Source organism: Lissotriton vulgaris, chromosome 7, assembly GCF_964263255.1.
Source record: "Lissotriton vulgaris chromosome 7, aLisVul1.2, whole genome shotgun sequence".
Classification (NCBI taxonomy): domain Eukaryota; kingdom Metazoa; phylum Chordata; class Amphibia; order Caudata; family Salamandridae; genus Lissotriton; species Lissotriton vulgaris.
Window position 1 is genome coordinate 1,752,582,345 of NC_141695.1, and position 19,981 is coordinate 1,752,602,325.

Genomic DNA, 19,981 nt, shown 5'->3' on the forward strand with positions numbered 1-19,981 from the left:
ATTTTAGGAACCTTAGCAGTGATTCTTTTGTGCCCTGGGCCGCAAGTCTCTCTGTCACTAGCCTGGACAGCGTAGAGACTGCAGTTGGCCATTTTGAGCAGGTCACTACTGAAGCCTTGAACAAACTGGCCCCAGTACAGCTCCGTCGCCGAGCCAGAAAGAGACCATCCGCCCCCTGGTTCTCCGATTCCCTCAGACTTCTTAGGCAAGAAGTGAGACGAAAGGAGAGGCTCTGGCACGCCAGCTGGGACTTTAAGAACAAGGAAGCTCATAAACTCCTTGTTAGGAAATATAAAGCTGAGATTATCCGGGCCAAACAAGATTACTTTGTAACCCTGACCACCTCGCTCTCCTCGCCGAAGGAGCTCTTTAAAACTGTTGACTCTCTAGTCAACCTGCAAGCCCCTGACCCTGTCATTCCTTCGCAGGATCTGTGTGACAGGATTGCCTCCTTTTTCCACACCAAAATACAGGATATCCATCTGGCCCTCGAGGAACAAAGAGTCTGTGTTAGTGCATCTGTCACTTGGGTTGAGATGAATATGAATACTACAGACATCTCCCCATTGTGCACCCTGGACTCCTTTCCTTCGCTGGCCCTACAAGATCTGGAGATCCTGATCAATAAGATCAAATCAGGATCCCCTCTGGATACCTGCCCACTGAAAATCATCAAGCAGTGTAGGGAGACTCTCTTACCACCGCTGCTAGACATAATGAATCTAGCTATCAGAGATGGTATCTTCCCTATGGAGTGGAAGAAGGCGGTAGTCAAACCTCTGCTAAAGAAGGCATCCCTTGATCCGGAGGTCCTAAAAAACTTCCGTCCCATCTCGTTGCTTCCTGCTCCAGCGAAGATGCTTGAGGCTCATCTTAACAAGCATCTCGCTATCTTTGTGGAAAGCTCGGGATGCTTGGACTCCTCCCAGCATGGATTCAGGAGGGAACACAGCACCGAGTCAGCCCTCACCATCGTGCTTGATAAGATCCGCACGACAGTAGATGGGGGCCAGACCTCCCTCTTGGTCCTGCTAGATCTAACAGCGGCCTTCGACACCCTCTCCCCCTCAGTGCTTACATCTCGCCTGAAGGAGGTGGGGGTGAGAGGGGCAGCCTTGGATCTCTTGACCTCCTTCCTTACTGGGAGAGAACAAAGAGTCAAGCTGGGAGAGTTCCTATCTCCATCCCGACCAGTGCAGTGTGGGGTCCCTCAAGGGTCGGCGCTTAGTCCGACCCTTTTTAACATCTATGTGACCCCACTAGCCAGATTAATAAGATCTTTCGGGATGGAGGTAGTCTCTTATGCAGACGACACCCAAATACTCGTCTCTCTCCCCCATTCTGATGTGCTTACCGCCTCCAAGTTTAGATCCTGTATGGAGGCGGTTGGCCACTGGATGATTCAGAACTCTCTTAAACTGAATGGGGAGAAGACTGAGATATTGGTGTTTGGGGGAAAAGAATACATCTGGTCAGCCCTTTGGTGGCCTGACTCACTAGGAATATGTCCCTCCCCCACCACGTCTGCTAAGAACCTTGGGGTGATGTTAGATCCAGCCCTTGACATGGGCGCTCAGGTGAGCAGAACTGTCTCTACCTGCTGGGGCCTGATCCACACCCTGCGAAGGATCAGGAAATATCTTTCCCTGCAGGCAAGAAAGCAAACTGCTGTTGCATTGATTGGCTCTCGTTTGGATTACTGCAATGCGCTGTATGCTGGGCTAAATCGGAGCCACTTACAGCGCTTGCAGGTGGTCCAAAACGCTATAGCCAGATTTGTTCTGGACATTCCCAGGCGCTCCTCAGCCACTGCGGCCAGGAAATCGCTGCACTGGTTACCGGTGGAATCTCGAATCCGGTTCAAAGTGCTATGTATGACCTACAGAGCCATCGCAAAAAATAGCGACACAGGTCTTGGCTCTATCATTTCCCACTATACCCCTGGTAGGAGCCTGCGTTCCTCCGGGAAATTGCTCCTTAAAGCCCCGCGTGTACGAAGAGCCAAATGGGGTGGCAGGGCTTTTTCGACGCTAGCCCCCAAATGGTGGAATGACCTTCCGCTTGATTTGAGATCCCTTCCATCTCTACAGAATTTCCGCAATGTTTTAAAAACTCACCTCTTTCGAGAAGCCTATGTGTAAGGACATCTGTTTCAATTTGATCGTATTGTTAGGCGCCTTGATACCTGCGGGTTATTGTTTATGCGCATTATAAATTTTTATCAATCAATCAATCAATCAAAGGCGAGACTGATTGCATTGCAAATGCTTGTTCTGATTGCCTTCACTGTGGTAGACACTAGCGCCAGACACCGAATGGTATATGAATGGTTTATAAACCTTCAACATTAACATTATTGCTGTCTATTGGTGCATCACTGTTCCCTGACGCTACAAAAGCTGAACGGGTTATAACCTGAAAGTACCTCAGGCTGCCCAAAGTTCAGGAAACGAGCCTCCTCCTTCCGGCACACGACCTGGGAGAATATTTGCAAGAGTAGTGGATGCACTAGAACCAATGACTGGCAGTACATTGGAGGCCTCGATAAAGCACATCCGCTGCTGCAGAGTACTGGAGCTGAAAGGGGGAGGGGATGGGGGAGATGAGACATAAATAAGGTTCCCTGTTTTCTATTTTTACAGACTTTTATAGATAAATACATACAGCAAACCATTTATTTTTCTGTCTGTATTCATTTTTTAACGTGGATAAAAATGGAATTTGAAGTCTTTTGAGAGATTCTAAATGCGGTCAGTCATGACTGCCAGGCCAGTAACTTTGCGGATTGACAGGTTAGGGGCTAAACAACTGAATTTTAGTAAAGAGGCTTAAACCGCAGTAGATATGCACAACCTGATACTAAAATGTTCATGTTTTCATATAAGTGCATGGATTTATCATCTGTGGGTGTTCCTATCATTGGAACCTATCAGGCGTTCAAGCATGAATGCACATTTATCGGTTGCATAAATGTGGAAGTACACTAGCTTCAACTTCATTTATTCACAAAACCCAAAATAAATCTGGGTAAATACAGACAGAAATGTCACAAGCAAGAAATATCATAAAACAGGTAGACCTAGACATAAACTAGCAGCCCTGCGGACAGTGCGGGCAAAGAACTGAATTGCCATGCACACGCGTTGCACCCTCTCTGTGCCATTGAAGCAGCGTGGAAGTGCTGGAGTGGGCTCGGGCGGATGAACTACCAGTACCTCTTCGGCTCTACCTAAATCCAGAGATTAACACATGAGCTGTAACTTGCTCTGTTTCTAGGGTGGCGGAGTCTGCCGATTACAGTGGCACTACTGGTGGTATTTGTTGTGTGCCCTTATCTGACAGTTACAGATGCTGTTGATATTTGGTGTGTGTTTTTCTCTGACACAGATGCTGCTGGTATTTTTCTCACTTATAGATGCTGTTGGTATTAGTTGTGTTGTGTGTCTTTCTCTGACAGTCCTAGCTGCTGCTGTGTGGGGGAGTCACTTGTTTTTCACCATAATATCCCCTTTTAGGCTGTAAATGTAGAGAGCTGCACATAGCCGAATGGCGCATGCTTGGCACCGACTGATGGATGAATACACTCTTGAGGTTCAGGGTTTGTTACTGTAAGTAATGCCTTGGCCCAGGGGTGATGGTGGCTGTGTTTCTGCCCATTACTGAAGCGGATTCAGATCTGGCGCTGTCATAGACGGCCTTTAAAGCCTCAGCCTTCACACTGGAGCATGGATGCAATGCCTTCCAGCAGAGCTTTGAGATTTAGAACAATACTCCAAAGTGAGAGGCAAGTACGAGCAGCAAGCTCTTTAAACATGTCAGGTCTAGTAGCTAGGCCGCCTGACACCTAGGATTGTCAGCCAAAGGCAGAGGATTTCACCCCCTGAACAGGAAGGAGTTGGGCGGATCATCATAACGCGCCCGGGGGAATAATCCTAGGATTATGGACAACACTTCACATCAGGAAACAAATCTGTCTCTCAGCAGCCGCCATAATGGGAGAAGATACAAAAAATACCATCAACCTTGAGAAATCATGGAAACTGAAAGACTTAGAAACTTGCACATTAATGGTATACTGGAAGAATGCATGATTACATTAGCAAGAATTAGGTTGCAAATACCCTTGAACCCGACACTCTGCTGCATTCTTTTAACCGCAGATTCCTCACCTTTAGAACCCCCAAATCCCCCCCCCCCCCACCCCCCCTCCCCCAAGACACCAGGCAGAATCTGGGAGATGTGAAGAGCATTGGCCCTGGGTGCCTGTAGGTGACATCCTGCCTTCCTGGACAGGCGATGGATCCGTGGATAAGTGCCACCACTGCGTGTCAACGGGGGTTATTTCTTTCCATATCTTTGTATGTGGATCTGGAGTTTGCGCCCAAATTTCCCTGCAAATTGACAAGCTTTTTCTTAGTAAATTTAGCCTTTTTTCCAGTGCGCCGGGTGACAATCCCCCTTCCTAAAATTACAGGGTTTAAGCCTTGTAGGGTCTGTTGACAGATCTTCACTAGCTGTGTGTCAGTGTTTAGTTGCAGTGCACGGCTCCAAATCTTCCAAGCTGTGTGCCCTTATGAATTTGAAGGTGATCTAGAACATGAAGCAAACCTGTACTTCGCTCAACCCTGAGAGGAATCGCTGAAGTCCTGCTGAAAATTTAGGGTTCAGACCATTTCCCACTCTCTGGGCATTCCCAGTTAGGTCCTCATCACAGTCCAAGACCGGTAAGTTGAAGAAAGCCTGCTGGGTTCGACCCAGTCCTGCCACTCTACGCCTTAGAGATGACACGGGCATCATATGCCTCTCTGCCTCTTTTCTGCTCCCCTACAGAGGAGCCCATCCTGCAGCTGATTTGATGCACCCCGAGATTCTGGGGCAGTCTGCGATGTGGCAACAGATTGAGGTTTTTAAAGAATCCATGTTGTGTATCGTTGGAGATGACAAGGGGAGGAGTATGCCTTTCTGCCGCTCCTGCCCTGAGTTCTGAAGCAATTCAGCTATGACCGGGCCTGAGTCGTCATACTACCGATTAGGTAAGCGGAGTGTGCTGCCAGAACTGCTTGGAACTCTGATCTGGATCCCGCTTCTGGCAAATCTCCCTTCTCGGCAGCAAGGTAGGGTCCTGTCCCAAACCTGAACAATCTCCACCAGATTGAATGGCGGCAGTTGACGGCATTCAGTCTTCCTCCCGAAGTTGTGGATGTTATCCTGACTGCTAGTTGCCCCTCTACAGAGTCTCTCTATACCTGGCACTGGGACAGATTTGTAGCCTTCTATGGCACACGTAATAATGACCCATGACTGCGCTGCAGGCCAAACTGTTGTATGTCCTCTTTCTTGTTTTATCACTGGCCCAGCAAGGACTTGCATTGTCACTCTTAAAGGTCATCTGATGGCCCTTTTGGCATTTTTATGTTAACCAGACCAACCATCCTTTTTTAAATCACCTGTTGTGCTGCAGTTTCTAAAAAAAGGTTTGATTAATTGTTTTCCCTTCAAACCCCTAGACTAAAAACTGTGTCAGTGGGATCTTAATTTGGATCCTTACTTTCCACGGTGCACGCCAGTCGAGCCCATGCACAGCTCTCCTCTACATCTCCTCATTCTGAAGACTGTTCCTGGTCGCAGCCTGGTGCACGAGTGGACTCCAAACCCTTAGTGCAGCCGGCGTACACAACTTTTTTTCCTGATAAACTAATATTGAATACCATTGTTGCCTTTTGTCAAATGTTGTGCCAACTTTTTACATGGGGTAATCCATCACTTTCCCAACGTTCTTTGTTTCTTCTCACCCCTCGAAAAGAGGAGAGATTTCTTCATCTGTATCCAAAAAAAGCTTACATCGATTGCACAAAAAACCATAGGGTGGACAATTCGCTCTTTGTGGTTCTCTATGGGACAAAGAAAAGCACGGCAGTGTGGGAAAGGAACTGTGTAATGGTGGAAATTCTCTGCTTTAAGATCCGCTTTGCCTTGTCTAAGAAGCAGCCTTTGGGGGAAGTGAAGACCCACTTTTACCAAAGCTAAAGCTGTTACCACTGTGCTGCATGCAGAGTGCCTGCCCTTGGCTCATGTCAGGCTGTGATGTTAGTGCCCTATTCACCATACACTGCTGCCTTGACAGCCAAGTTCAACACAATGGGCATTTCGCCCGCTTGGTCCTGCAGGACTTTTGGTATGAGCCATTCCACAGACCCCCCACTATGGAATGTCCTGATTTGCTATCTTTTCTAAAGGCGTGGACTCTGCAATTGGAAGTATCCATCAGAAGAATACGTTACTTTCTTTCGGTAATGCTTTTTCTAATGAATGTTGTATCTACCTGCAGTTACCTCACCACCACCTTTCCTTGTTTTTGTGGAAAGGTCTCTTTTGATCAGAAAAGGTCCAGGTTTTAGATCCACTCTGGTACCTGATTATTGTTGAGCGCCACTTCCAAGGGTGTGGACAGAGTCGAGAAAGAAAATGGCGTGGATACACAGGAATGGCTATTATATGCAGCTCCAATGTCACTTCTGGGCGGAACAAAGTTAACTCGGAGCCACATAATGCCACCTAATCGCACCAAGGAGCAAATCTGCTCAAAATCAACCAGATCCGATCTGGCACCTGGAGATATTCTAAAGTAAAGGTGTCTGCAGTTACAGTATCCACCAGATGGAGTGTTACCGAAGGTAAGTACGTTATTCTTCGGTTATCACTTTTTATCTATAAAAACAGGACAGAAGAATGAAAAGTAACATTTTATTTCTGTTTTTTAAAGTGCAATGTTAATTACGCTCTGTGACCTGCCTTTCTCCTTGTCTGGCGGCTCAAGCTGCTGATATATGACATCAAAACTCAACTGTAATAAGTTAGTACAGTTGGGAGGTTACGCCAGTTCTTTATCACAGGTGATTAGTGACATCACAAGTCACATGTAATCAGGAAATTGGAGACTGCAGGTTCCCATGTATTTTAAGAACCTGTGCTTAATTTGCCTCATCTTGTTGAATTTAGTTGCTTCCTTTAGAACATATTTACTTCATTAAGATGATGGCGATTCTGTAGTTGAATGTACCAAGAGGGGTCTCTATTGAAGCCCTGCTCTTTAATTGGAGTGCACCAGTACTGATGGGCAACTGTTAAATGACCGCGATGTAGCACAGTGACCCCCTGACTGCCCCACACCTTTAGAAAACACCTCCGATAAGGGCTTCTTCGGTGGATGGGGTGAGTTTTACTAGTGTCCATCAGTCATCGTACGGTTTGTTGGGGACAGAATACGTTCTTTTGGTGAAGCCGTCGTACAGCAAGAATCCAACCAGTAGGGGAATGGAATTGTTGAAGGCGTAGAGATCACAGGAGGCATTGGGCGTTTTCTTTAGTCACAATGTAAGTGCACCCTGGTCATGCTGTTACTCCCTCTTGTCAGGTATTCAATTCCAGAGCGCCGCTGGACACAGATGCTCGCTGGTACCGAAGATGGTGGACCTGGTCCCAGCCCTCGTTATTTCCATGCTGCAGCCTACATCTCTTTGCGCAATGCAATGTATGTGCTGGGAGGGCTGACGAACTCTAGCGTAACCAACGACTTCTGGGTGCTAAACCTGACCACTCTCCAGTGGAAGCAGGAGACGGTGAGTCCGCACTATTGCAGCTTCCATGTCTCATTCCTTCCACACCATGCCCGAGTTGCCAGTGCACAGACCGGGCCCCATGCTCTGTTGTCTGGCACCACTATGTATCATGTACAATTCCACATCGGTGTGCATCATTGTGTCTTGTGCATTGCTCTGACTCATCTGTAAGTCTGATGGCTAACTGTGTGTGTATGTATTAATGAGCACTGGCCTGGTGCTGTCTGGTGGGAAGTTGCCTAACTCTGCACCCATTGGTCTGTTTTTTTATTTATTTAAAAGGTTTTATATAGCGCTGGCCCAACCCGGGGGTATCAGAGCGCTTTACATTGGAATGACAATAGTACATGGAATACAAAAGAGTGGTGTCCTTAAGAAGCATTCAGACATGACAGACTTTGAGAACCACATTGAGTAATATAGTTTGACTTAATAAAAAATGCAAAGAAGTAGCAATTTACAAAACACGTGAATAGAGTAATTACAAATTATTACACAGTATAAACAAGGTGGGCTAATTTTTTGTGAATAAGGAAGGGTTGTGCAAGTGAGAGAAAAGGGGGAGGAGAAGTGTTCGGAAAGGGGTGGCAGGTTGGAAGAAAAGGTGAAGATGGGTAGGGAAGGGGGTGAATAGGTGGGGTTGACACAAGAGGCGTGAGGAGAGGGGGAAGATGGGGTTTCAAGGAGGGGGGGGAGAGTATAACCGGTATAGTAATGGAAGGATTGAGGACCCCAATATTTGTTGAGCAGGTGCATTTTAAGTTCTTTTTTTTAAACTGACATATGAAGGGTTAAGACGTAGCTCTTTAGAAAGGGCAGTCCAGATTCCGGGAGCCTTACCAAAGAAGGAGCGACTTTGCGCGGCTTTCTTTTTTAACAGAGAGGGGACGAGGAGGAGACTGTTGGTGCTTCTCATCGGTCGGGCACTGCCCGCTTTGAGTTTGAGAGGTAGAGCAGGGTCTTTTGATGAAGGGCTTTCTACGTAATGCAGGTGATTTTATAGTAGGATTGCCTTCGATAGGAAGCCATTAAAGGGTCGTAAGAGCAGGTGAGATGTGGTCAGTGCGTTTGCAGTCCGTTGTAAGCCTAGCCGCTAGGTTGAGAACAGATTTGAGGGGGGGGGGGGCAAGGTGGACTTTGGGAGATCCGGAGAGTAGGGCGTTGCCATAGTCAATTTTTGAGAGGACTAGAGATTGGACAACAGATTCCGGTGGAATGAAAGGTTTGATTTTTTTGAGATGTTGGAGCATGAAAAGTGCTCCTTTTGCAGAATTTTTTATAAGGGAATTGAGCGTTAACTTGCTGTCAATGGTGATGCCAACGGATTTTGCTGATTCAGATAAGTAGAGCGAACAGTTTAGGGCATTAAGATCAGAGATCCATGTTTGGATGGGGAGTGGGTTGCTTTTAGGAGAGTAAAGAATGATTTAAGTTTTGTTTGGGTTCAGTTTGAGATGATTTGAGTAGAACCAGGTTTGTATATCAGTCAGGGTGGTGATAAGGTGTAGGACATCTGAGTGGGATTTTATTTTATAGTAGTTGGGTATCGTCCGCATCCAGGTGATAGTTAATACTGGCTTATTTAAGTATGAGTGTAAGGGCTTCCATAGATAAGTTGAATAGAGCAGGAGAGAGGATAGATTCTTGGGGGACACCAAGGGAGATAGAAGTGGGGCTGGAGAGGCAGTTTTGGATTTTTGATTTGCTGGGTTCGGTGTTGGAAATAGGTGGTGAACCAGTTGAGGACAGTGCCATTACGACCGAAACTAAGTTAAAGTGTATTGAGTAAGGTTAAATGGTTAACTGTATCGAATGCCGCTGAGAGGTCTAGGAGAATGAGTCTGTTGCACCTGGCTTGTCTGCTGATGTGTACCGTTTCCTTCAGCTGCGTTTAGACTCCTATGTGTGTTACACTCTCTTGTCTGGGTAGTGAGCATCTACTTATCCTTTCCTGTATTAGAGCACCTCCCCCCACTCCTCTGCCGACAAAGCTTCCAAATGTCTCTACGCTTGTTTACAAGTTCTCCCTTCCCGAAGGCCCCGCTGCTGCCTGCTGTTGCTGGACACACACTGACCCAGCGTAGAGGCTCCTCACTGCTCCTGATTGGTGGATACTCCCCTGAGAATGGTCTCAATAACCAGCTGCTGGAGTATAACGTGGAGACGGAGAGCTGGAGGGCGGGTCACCAGAGCGGCACTCCACCAACAGGTGAGTCCTGCTGTGCAGAATTGGTCTTTTGCGCCACTGGCTCGAGTATTTATGGAGCAATCAGCACTTTCTGCAATCTGTCTTACATGGATATCTTTGCACTGAGGCAAAACATGGATCAAAAGAAAGGTTTACTTAATAAGAAATGGATCACATATACTTTCTGCTACTTTGCCTTTTCTAAGTTTATTTCTGCCTCGTTAAACTCTTGTGAGCCATCCCAATTCTTCCACCTACCCTTCTGTCAATGCACTGTTGTTTAATGCCTCAGTCACCCCCTGCTAAGGTGTACTAGCTTCCCCTTATTTCCTCCCTTTGCCTCCCTGCACAGTTCTGCATACAAACAGTTTTATGTTTTGTCTGCCAATTTGTGGTGCTTTCCACCACACTAATTGGAAACATAACGTATTGGTTGATGTTATTCCTTTTTTAGTTCTTTTGAATTTGATGTTGTATCCTGACACTGTGTGTTATTCACTCTTCATGTATGTCGGTTAGCTCAGTGGCACTCTTTGAGGTCCTGATAATGACCAGTCTGGGAAACAGTGTCCCCATTTGATACTTTTCACATTGAGTGGGTTGATCCGGCTCCGAGTCCCTTGTAACCCTCACATGAGGAAGTATCAACGTGATGGCGGCTTCGATAGTTCACTCGCGACTGTACGGGGTCTCCAACTCCTAAAAGCCCACATCTGCATGCTGGCGAGAGCTAGGGCAGCATCTTTTTAAGTTTTCCTTTCAAAATAACTATTTCTTAAAGACTGCATCTTGGGGTTCTCCACAGCTTATTATAGGCATCATAAGTGGGACACAAGCGCTTGGCCTGTTCGTCAGGTTTTATTTAAGGAGGTGTTTAGTTCTATTGTCTGTTGGACAGCCACGTGGCCGCCTCCTTTTCTGATTGGATTCACTCTGACCATCAACTAAGACCTCAAGATGAAATGTATCTCACTAGAGTGATGGATCTGAGCCGGCGCAGCAGTGTCTTGGGACAGAGATATGACATGACACAGCGAGACCATCACATACGTGTACCGTCACTTGGCGTTCAGTGATTGTTTACTTCTACCTGTACTGTTAACTTATTCCTAACCCAAACGCTAGTGTTAAGTCGAACACCAAGTAAAGCAATACTTCAATTGACAATTTTAATTAAAATGTACATGAATTATTTCAGTTTGATGAACAGAAATTAGGGAACACTTTTCCTTGTTTTGTACTTAACCCTTAGCCTATCTTCTTGCTGTAAATTATTCTACTGTTGCTAATTGTTTTAAAGTTGTAATTTTGAAACCAGGGAGACAATTACCTGCCAGCCTTCTTTGCAACAGAATAACATGTTTAATGGGATGTTCAATATTGTGGTGTGTTGTGTTGATTTGCCAAAGTTGTGTTGTTATTTCAAAGACAAATTCATACCGTGGTGTTGAGGTGGTCTGCTCTTGAGTGTTGTGTTCATAGTCTAGTGCCCTCCTCCCTCCACATGGCCATCCCTTGGTTTTCCATTCATTTTTGGCTCTATGTAGCACTTCTTCCCAGATGCCTTTCAAACATCCCGCTCGCCCACCCTGAAGGCAACTCTATCTGCTCTTGGTGCCTTTGGAACCCAACTCTACACAGCATGACTGACCGTTCTCAAGTGAAACCCCGGCCAGTGATTCCTGTTGCCATATGCAGTCATATATGGTGTTGAACTTGGCTGTCTCTCCCTGTTTTTAGGTCTCGCCTAGGCAGCGCTTAGCACCCAATTTGTTAATCCTCTGACACCTTCCGATGCCCGGATGTGGAAAATGCTTTCTGCCTTTGGTAGAGGCGTTCTATAGCATTGATACCCAAAAACCGGCTCGGGGAGGGGGAGGGGGGGGGGTGCATGCTGCCCTCCTGACCTTTACATGTGGCCCCCTGGGCAGCAGCAGCACTGGGCTGCTGTTTACTCGACTCAGCTCTAACATGGAAAAAATGTTTAATATACACCAATCACTTATTTAAAGGTTACTTGCCGTTAGGGAAAGGAACTAGTTAGGCCTTTACCTTAAGGAACACCTTCATTTGTGAAGACAGCCACTAGATATACATGCTTTGCTTCCCCTGCTCCCAGCGCTGCCCTCGGTCAGACCATAGACCAAACTTTGCACCCCCGGGAAAATGTTTGTGAGTATCCATGTTCTATAGTATGTGCCGCACCCCACTGCCTCGACCTCTTGGGGGCACATTGCGGAACGGGGGAGAAGGGGCTGGGAGGGCCCAGTTTCTCCTAACCTCCCCCACCCCAACAAAGGGTCGTGCAGACCCACCCCGAGGCAGCAGTGCCAAGGGATGTTACTCCTCACTGCACCTCTGTTATTAGAGCTGAGGGTGTTGGAGTTGGTATGTTTATTGACCTGGCATTTTGGCAAGGCTGCCTCTGGGGCTCATACACCATTTCTTTTGGTGGGGGCGACCCTAATCTGTTCCCTACACTACTTAAAGTTGGTACCCTCCGTTTCATTTGTGGCAGCAGCACAAGTACGTCAAATTTAAACTAGTCTGGTTCATAGGTTACAGCAAATAAAGCGCTGTATGCTACCCGACACGCTTCAAAGCACCCTATCACAAACGGTGCATGAGGTAATAGCACATACAAGCAGGCAACATGCACCATTGCTTCCTCTTTCCGAAACGACAGAGTATTGAAAGCTGCTGCCTTCCCAACAAATGTAACTATTTTTGTTTTTGTGGATTCTATAAAATGTCCCAATTTGTGTATGTGTTTGATGTATACTTCTGTAGTTTCCAAACCGGTTACGCACTCACTCCATGTAAGCACTCTATCTTTATACACTTTCGCATGTCCATATTTTTGTCACTGTTTATATCCTTCACACACCTTTGCACAGAATAACAATCGCGCCTTGAATCTCTTCCCATGCCCGTGCTCCCCACAGAAGGTTGTATGACACTGTTTTTGTGTATGAAGGCCGTCATTCTATATGCAACTGCAGAAAAAATGCACAGAGGTAAACACAAAGGTTTAACATAGGAAAGACATATAGTTATGGATTTACTATCTGATTTGCTGAAAGTGAATCCAGAAAACCTGTATAAATTGCGGCTTCCCTGCTTGAATTGTGTAATCTTAGGCAAACATTCCACTTCATTAAAACTCCTTTTCCTTCTATTTTGTGTATGAGAGTGCTTTACAATATGTGAGTTAAAATACTAGTTGTACAAAAACCTATGTTCGAGGCATATGAGCTGCAGATTGCACACTGTGCATAGATCGCCACCTAGTGTTGGGCCCGGATGTTTGCAGTTTGTTGTTGTCCTGAAATGTTTTTGGGAAGTCACAAGATAGGTGACTCCTCCTTAGGACCACATTGCGCAAGGGCATCGGCTCCATCCCCAGATAGTTTTTTTCTGCCATCGGGCTCGGATGTGTTTCCTGCGCTCCGGTTAGAAACCGAATTTCCTTCGGCGCGCAATCCTCACCAGTTCGACGGTATTGTTTCGATCGCGCGCCACATCGATGCGATTCTTCACCACTGCGAAGTCTTTGATTCCGGTCGCCAACAAAGACCTTCGGACCTACCTAGGCCTTACTTTCTGGCTCATGGAAAGGACGCCATTCAAGAAGTGTCCTCGATGTAGGTTAAAGTTTCCCCACACCGACCTACATGAGGTGTGCAACCTTTGCCTCTCACCGGAGCACAAAGCCAAAGACTGCTCCGCTTGTACCTCCTTCCGCTCCAGGAAGACAATTTGGGACCGACTATCTTGAAGAACCATGGCTCGCTCGACAGCTTCGATCCCCGACGACATCTTCGAAGAGGGCATCGACGTGCCAGAACACCAGCACGCCGAAGAGAGTACCAGCTCCTCAGACGCCGAAGACTCCGACGTCGAGGAAGTCACTCCAGCTCAGCGGGTCGTAAGTAAGATCGACCCAAACCCCTCCTCGACACCCTCTTAAAAGGCTTCTGGCACACCCTCACCTTTGGGGCCCGGGTGCACACCGAGAGATTGCTTCCAACGCCCCGTCTTCGGGCCCGGCAAAGAAGCCCATTAAGCCTTCAGGCAGCTCGGGCTCGAGCCAGCCTATCCACAGTACCGATCCTACACCGAAGAAAAAGCCATCTTCTTCAACCACGCCGACCGTTGCTCCGACACCTAAGCACACTGCGCCGAAGACTGGTAGCGGCTCATCGATGCCGAAACCATATTCGGAGCCGACTAAAAAAAAAACGCCTAAAGCTCAAGAACAAGCTGCGGACTTGAAAAAACACCCGGAACCGAAGAAACCGGTTCCGGTAAAGGACATTTCAAAAGGGCACACTTCTAAACCGAAATCAGCTACCGATTCGGTGCCGAAAAAACCTATGGAGCCAAAAACCTCGACACCGAAGGATCTGCCCTGTTCAGAGGAACTTTTCACACCTGATCCTAACCAAAAAACTCTTGTCAAGGTACCTAAGATTAGCCAATTGACTCCACTGACCGAAAAGAGACCACTTGAGGCGCCAGCACCTCCTCCTCCAAAGAAGAGAGACATTGCAACTTCTCCATTAACAGTGCTTTCTCCACCTCCCCATACTGTTCCTCCTACTACACCTACTCTACCTCCCCATTCACCTACACCATCCCCTTGTTGACGATGATGTAGACACAGACCCTGATGACACAGATGCAGGTGCACATGATCCAGCAGGGACCAATAGTCCCCCTCAGTCACCTAATCCATGGGATGATTACAACACCCCTGATGTGCCTTATGTCCCACAAGATGACATATACCCTTCTAGACCCTCCCCACCAGAGGACACTGTAGGTTTTAACCTACTAGTCCAAAGAGCTGCCCAATATCATGGGGTGGACTTACACACAGATGCGGTGGAAGAAGATTTCCTGCTAGACACCTTTGATAAAACACAAAGGTCTACTGCCATTTTGCCAATGCTTAAGGGTGTAATCAAACATGCAACAGAAGTTTTTAAAGACCCCGTCAGGGCTAGGGTCCTCAATCCTCGCATTGAGAAAAAATATAAAGCTGCCCCTAAAGAACCAGTCTATATTACAGGCCCAGCACCGTTAGACTCTTTAGTAGTGTCTAATGCACGTAAACGTGCTAATTCTCAGACATCAGGTGAGGCCTCACCGCCAGACAAGGAATCTAAGCTACTTGACGCCTCAGGCAAAAGAACAGCATCTCAAGCAGCTAATATCTGGCGCATCGCCAACACCCAAGCGTTGCTGGCCAGGTATGACAGAGCTCATTATGATGAACTAGAGTCCATAATGCAGCATCTACATGATAAATACAAAAATAGGGCCAATTAACTTATACAGGAAGGTAAAAATATTACTAACACTTCCATTCGCTGTGCCCTCGATGCTGCAGATACCGCCTCAAGGGCAATTAATACCAGCACCCTCCTACGTAGACATGCTTGGCTAAGTATCTCAGGTTTTAAACCTGAGGTACAAAACTCCATCCTTAATCAGCCATTTGATGAGACACACTTATTTGGCCCAAATGTTGACGTGTCTTTAGAAAAGATGAAGAAAGATACGAATACAGCAAAATCTATGGGAGCCTTGCAGCAGCAAACTCCCAGACGTTCTTTTCGTCGCTCATCATACAGAGGCAACACTAGAGGCTACTTCTCCGAAAGTCCCTCCACCTCTTACAAAACCCCTAGCCAATCCACATTCACTAAGGGCGACCAAAGAGTGGGTTACAGGGGTAACACCAAAGGCAGAGGCAAAACCAACAACTCCCGCTCTGCCTCTACCCCTACCCAATGACTTTCCTCCCCTTCCCCCCCAACATTCCACTTTTGTGGGGGGAAGACTGCAAGAATTCCTTCCTGCCTGGACCAAAATCACATCAGACAGATGGGGGCAACAAATTATTCAATCAGGTTACTGCCTAGAACTAACATCTACCCCGCCAAACATGCCACCCAAACAGCGTCCAATGTCACAAGAACATTTAGCACTGTTAAAGCAAGAAGTAGAAACCCTGCTACAAAAAAGTGCAATAGAGCCAGTTCCCTTGCACCAACAAAACAAAGGGGTTTACTCTCTGTATTTTCTGATTCCAAAAAAGGACGGCTCTCTAAGGCCAATTCTAGACCTCAGACCGCTAAACATATACATACAGTCAGACCATTTTCACATGGTCACACTACAACAAGTCCTTCCGCTTTTGTCGCAAAACGACTTCCTTGCTACTCTAGATCTCAAGGACACATATTTCCACATTCCCATTCACAAAGCTCACAGGAAGTATCTCAGATTTGTAATAGACGGGCAGCACTATCAATTCAAAGTACTCCCATTCGGAGTCACAACAGCACCAAGAGTATTCACCAAGTGCTTAGTAGCAGTGGCAGTGCACTTACGAAGACAACACATCCATGTCTTCCCGTATCTAGACGACTGGCTCATAAAAGCCAGCTCATACAACCAATGCTTGGAACACACTCAAGTCACAATACAACTGCTTCACGACGTGGGGTTTACAATAAACCACGCCAAGTCCCATCTACAACCATCCAAAGTACAACAGTACCTCGGTGCCACAATAAACACCTCAAAAGGCTAGCTTATCCCACTCCAGCAAGGATAGCCAGCATGCAAACTCTTCTAACAAGTTTTCAGCTACAACACTCTCTTCCAGCAAGAGTGTTCATGCAACTCATAGGGATGATGGCCTCTTGCATCTTCATAGTGCCCCATGCAAGACTTCAAATGCGTCCGCTACAAGAATTCTTATCACGTCAGTGGAACCAGGCTCAATGTCAATTAACAGACCTAGTGTTGGTAGACGGTCTGACTCATCGCTCTCTGCAGTGGTGGAACACCAAAAACCTTTCCAAAGGACGACCGTTCCTAGAGCCAGTTCCTCAGATAGTCTTGACCACGGACGCATCGCTCTCCGGCTGGGGAGCCCACCTACTGCAACACACCATGCAAGGCAGGTGGACACTGCAAAAAAAGTTACTCCACATCAATCATCTGGCGTTACTAGCAATATTCTTAGCACTAAAAGCTTTCCAAAAGCAAGTATCAAACAAAGCTGTGTTAGTCCGCACGGACAACATGACCGCCATGTATTACATACAGAAGCAGGGAGGCACACACTTCCTGCAGCTATCTCAACTAGCACAGGACATATGGCGGTCGGCGATACCTCAAAACATATTCCTTCTAGCCCAACATGTTCCAGGAGTACAAAATACCATAGCGGATCTATTCAGTCGTCAAACACAACAGATCCACGAATGGGAACTTCATATGCAAGTTCTTCAGCCATTCTTTCAGATGTGGGGACAACCTCAGATAGATCAATTTGCCACCCACGAAAACGCCAAATGCACAAGCTTCGCCGCCAGATATCCACACCCACTGTCCAAAGGCAATGCGATATGGATGAACTGGTCAAACAGATTTGCGTACGCTTTTCCACCTCTACCACTCATGCCACTAGTAGTACGCAAACTACAGCAGCATTCTCTGACCCTCATCCTAGTTACTCCAACGTGGACCAGACAGCCGTGGTACATCGCCTTGCTACAACTGTCGGTAGTACCGCACCAAAAATTACACCTGTCTCCACACCTCTTAACACAGAACCGTGGAGAGATCAGACACCTGGACCCAGCTCAGCTCAACCTTGCGATCTAGCTCCTGAAATCCTAGAATTTGGATATTTGAACCTTCCTCCAGACTGCATGAATGTTATTAAAGAAGCTAGACGTCCAACCAATAGAGCATGCTATGCAGCTAAGTGGAAACTATTTGTAATATATTGTCACAACAACAATATTAATTCCCTAGATGTGTCTATTCAACACATTATAGGATGCTTACTGCATCTCCAAAGATGCAACTTAGCCTATACGTCTATTAGACTACATCTTGCTGCAATAGCAGCATATCTGTAAAAACAGACAACATCTATCTCTATTCAGAGTGCCTGCCATTAAAGCCTTTATGGAAGGCCTTAAAAGAATAATTCCTCCCATAGTACCACCTTCACTTGTGTGGAATTTAAATGTTGTTCTCACACGGTTAATGGGACCTTCCTTCGAACCCTTACACAAATGCGAACTACAATTTTTAACGTGGAAAGTTGCGTTCCTAGTAGCTATTACCTCTCTGCGGAGAGTTAGTGAGCTACAAGCAAATGCATCACAATAAGGGAGTTCTGCGTACTAATCGAAAATTCTCACCCAAAGTCATTTCTCCCTTCCATCTCAGTCAATCTGTGGAACTGCCCGTTTTCTTCTCGCAACCACAGACAGTACCAGAAAGAGCTCTTCACACAATAGATGTCAAAAGAGCTTTGGTATACTACATAGAGAGGACACAACCCTTTCGTAAGACAAAAGAACTTTTTGTGTCTTTCTCACCACCACACAATTTGTTACCACAAAGCTAAACGAACGTTCTCTGTTCCTCCTGAAGCCCACTCTACAAGAAAGATAGGGGCTTCAATGGCATTTTTAGGGAACATTCCCATAGATGACATCTGCAGAGCAGCTACATGGTCAACACCGCACACATTCACAACACACTATTGTGTAGATGTGCAAACCAAGCAACAAGCTAATGTGGGCAAGCTGTTCTTGAAACATTATTCCAAACTACTGCAACAGATAGAGGTGGTCGCCGCTAAAAGTGGGTACTGCTATACAATCTATGCACAGTGTAGAATCTGCAGCTCATATGCCTCGAACGGAAAATGCTACTTACCAGTATGCATCTGTTCTTGGCTGGTAGAGCTGCAGAGTTGCACACGCCCACCCGCCTCCCCGGCTACCCTTGTCTGTTCCAGTATTATCTTAATTAGATAAAAATTACATGGGCATCCTTCCTTTTCTTACAAAGCTCCATCATTTCCCTAATGACGAAAAACAATCTAAGGATGGAGCCGATGCCCATGCGCAATGTGGCCCTAAGGAGGAGTCGCCTATCTCGTGACTTCCAAAGAACTTTTCAGGACAACAATAAACTGCAAACATCCGGGCCCAACACTAGGTGGCGATCTATGCATAGTGTGCAACTCTGCAGCTCTACATGCCAAGAACAGATGCATACTGGTAAGAAGCATTTTCCTTTTGTTTGCTTTGATTTAATAGATGATTGCTCAGTATGATTTTACCTTAAATAAAAAGACTAGAGGCATTCGGCAAAACAGCAAAAGTTGGTTTAATTAAGCGCAGCACCCGGGTGAGTATTGACAGAGGCACGTCTGAAGCCAGTCTCATGAAGTTTTGACCCCACATATATACATTTTGTGGGTTCAATAAAACACTTCGATGTTCTTTGAAAAGCATCATAGTCATAAATAACAAGAATTGCCATCTTATAAAGTGGACACAGGTGGCTGTCTACCTAGGGGAGAGCTAATGTGGACCACTGTGGGGGTGTCCAGACATCCAGTGTGGTAAGCGTCTGATCACCTCGTGCAGTGTGCATACCGTGTCCGGATTGGCTAAGTGTTCCCAACTACATGTGACCTCTAACTTTGGGGTATTTTGGGAACACACTCGTTTGGCAAAAACGTGTTTTATTAGGGCCAATCTTCCGGGTCCTGTTTGTATTGTGACTACGTATCTGTGGGATTGCCGAGACGGGAAGGACGTGGACCGTCTCGGCTCCCAGCCAGCGCGCTGCTCCGGCCTGGAGCCCAGCGTCCTTGGGAGGCCCCCCGCGACGTACACGCTCCATAATTGTGGCGGAGGGTGTGGGGCACCTGCAGGGCTACCCAGATCGCTGCTTGTGCCGGTGGAGCGGCGATTGCTGAGTGCTCCTGATCCCCGCCGAGGACCCAACATGGCGGCCGCCCGTTGCCAGCTCGGGCTGTAGAGCAGCGGGGAGGAGGAGCGGAGACCGGGGACGAGTCGGACGGGCGCTGTGCACCCGAACCGTGTGTGGGGCGCCTGCCGCAGGTCCGCGGTGAACCTTGCTTGTCTGAGAAGCTCACTCGGCTGAACCTGTCCCTCGCTACATCGGACCCTCGGAGGCTGGAGGTGAGAGGGAGGGAGGGTGGAGTCGCTGCCCTGGGAAACATCGGAGTGGAGTCCCTAGTCGAGCAGCGAGACGAGAGGGAAACACACAGCGCCGTCGGGTGTGACGGAAGGGGCTGCGGCACAAGGGCTCAGAGCAC

At 47.0% G+C, this 19,981-nt stretch overlaps 1 protein-coding gene across 1 annotated transcript in view; it reads left to right on the plus strand.

Annotated features, from left to right (window-relative positions):
- The window catches only part of MEGF8 (multiple EGF like domains 8), a 399,920-nt gene that overhangs the window by 233,318 nt on the left and 146,621 nt on the right, over window positions 1-19,981 (plus strand). Inside the window, exons 29-30 of the mRNA XM_086933057.1 lie at window positions 7,415-7,619; window positions 9,657-9,828. Coding sequence (XP_086789183.1) covers window positions 7,415-7,619; window positions 9,657-9,828 — 377 coding nt within the window. The remainder of the gene's footprint in view (window positions 1-7,414; window positions 7,620-9,656; window positions 9,829-19,981) is intronic.